At 25.9% G+C, this 1,986-nt stretch overlaps 1 protein-coding gene across 1 annotated transcript in view; it reads left to right on the forward strand.

Annotated features, from left to right (window-relative positions):
- Phum_PHUM376290 (tripsin, putative) overlaps positions 1–39 on the forward strand; it is a gene marked incomplete at both ends in the record, with an annotated part of 870 nt that extends 831 nt beyond the window's left edge. Inside the window, one exon of the mRNA XM_002428285.1 lies at positions 32–39. Within this exon, the coding sequence (XP_002428330.1) occupies positions 32–39 (8 nt within the window). The remainder of the gene's footprint in view (positions 1–31) is intronic.
- Positions 40–1,986: the final 1,947 nt, after the last annotated feature.

The following is a 1,986-nucleotide window of genomic DNA, read 5'->3' on the forward strand; positions in this document are numbered from 1 at the left end:
AATAATAATAATAGGTTTAATTTTCCTGTAGAACATTAATTTATATCCTACATGATACATCGGATACCTTTTTTTTTTTTTTTATAAACTTTATATTTATGTAAATAATAATAATAATGATGATGATTTCGTTTTTTCTACAAAATTTATTTTCTATTACATTTATAATATTGTACATAATGTTAATTTTTGTAAATTGAAATGATGATGTCGCAAAAGAAAAAAAAAAAAAAAAGATTTTTGTATATAAATAAATAGAGAAAATGGCGGTGATGGCGAGTCTGTGAGTGAACCAAATGGGACTCGAGGGAAAAACTAAGTCATAAAAACGAAACCATTTTACCCTTTTTTTTTCCAACCGTCGAAAGGATTTTAAGGTTTTTTTTAAAATAAATATTGAAATCGAAGTAGTTGAAGTTTAATTATTTAAATTGCTGACAAACTCGAAATTCAGAACAACGACAACGACAGTTAGCTTCCCTTTTTTTTTTTTTTTTTTTTTTTTTTTTAGTTAAACCAGAGAGAAAGAATTGTTTGTTCATTTTCTCTCTCTCTCTCACTCTTAACAGAAATTGACTCATTCGGATTTTAAAATGTTTTTTTTTTTTCAATTGAATCCAAATTCATGAAATAAATTTTAACCCGATGGTCATCATTCCAGACCGTCATCATCGTCGTCGTCGTCCCGCAGCCGTCACATGGCCGTCAGGGATTTAAATCAGTAATTAAAATGTTAATTTAAATTTCCTAGGGCTTCAGGTTATTATTATTATTATTATTATTCGTTTTGTGAGATTAACGTATATCCAGATATTGACTTCGTTTGTTGACCTCCACAATGTCCTCAAAGAAAATTTTTGTTTAATAATAATAATATTTGTAAAAGCAAAACTTTCGTTTTATCATGATATTTATTATATTTAAAAAAAACTAAATGATAATAATAATAATAATTGTCGAAAGGAAATCGTTTAAAAGGAAATTAAATTCGCTTCAAACCACATTTATTATTAATATTTAACTACATTTTCAACAGCAACAACAACAACAGCAATTATCCCCCTCCCCCTCGTTTTTTTTTTTAATTAAAAATATAAAATTTTAACGGGGATGAAACTCATTTAAAAAAATAATAATAATGATGATAATTCAATTTTCGATTAATAAATTTCTAATAATAATAAAATAAAATGTTTATAATTAATAATTAATTAACCGCGATTAACGAACCTTTTTACCCTTTTTTTTATAAATGAATATTTATTTATTTATTTTTAATAGGAAAACATAAACAATTACACACGTGACGTCATATGTAATTTATAGAAAAACGACGTTTAGGAAAATGGAGGAGGAGTGGGTGGATGTGCCTCCTCCTCCTTCTCCTCTGCCCTTTCGACCCTCTCTTCCCTCCCCTTCCCTCTCCCCTCCTCTCACTTTTACAATAATAATAATGTTTTCTATCGAGTCGGGAAAGTTTAATGGGGGAAAACTCATAACGAGTCTCAAGTTTATATTTCACACTTTAAATTTAATTAGAACTTAACAATGTTATTTTTTTATTATTTTCATACTTTTGTCATTATTATTATTATTAACAAATCCGAAAGCGTTAAAGTTTTTTTTTTTTTTTTCGGAAATGAAATTCAATAATTAATAATTAATTCAAATTAATAAAAATAATCATTGATAATAATGCAAGCATTGTTACAACGTTGATGAATGTCTATACGTCTATGTATGTATGTATGTATGCTGTGGAAAAAAGGAAGGTAGGAAAGGAGGGGAGGGGAGGGGGAAGGAAGGAAATATAAAATACATAAAAAGAAAATTTTTTTTTTTTTTTTCACAGTCATATTTATTATAAGATATATATTTATATTTATATGAAATGGAATCCAATAAACGAGTAATAAAATATTTTTATTTATTTATTTTTGACATTTTTTTTTTTTTTTTTTATGGAAACTTTTTAGATATTTATCT

This window comes from Pediculus humanus, genomic scaffold (genome assembly GCF_000006295.1).
Source record: "Pediculus humanus corporis 1103172107841 genomic scaffold, whole genome shotgun sequence".
NCBI lineage: Eukaryota > Metazoa > Arthropoda > Insecta > Psocodea > Pediculidae > Pediculus > Pediculus humanus.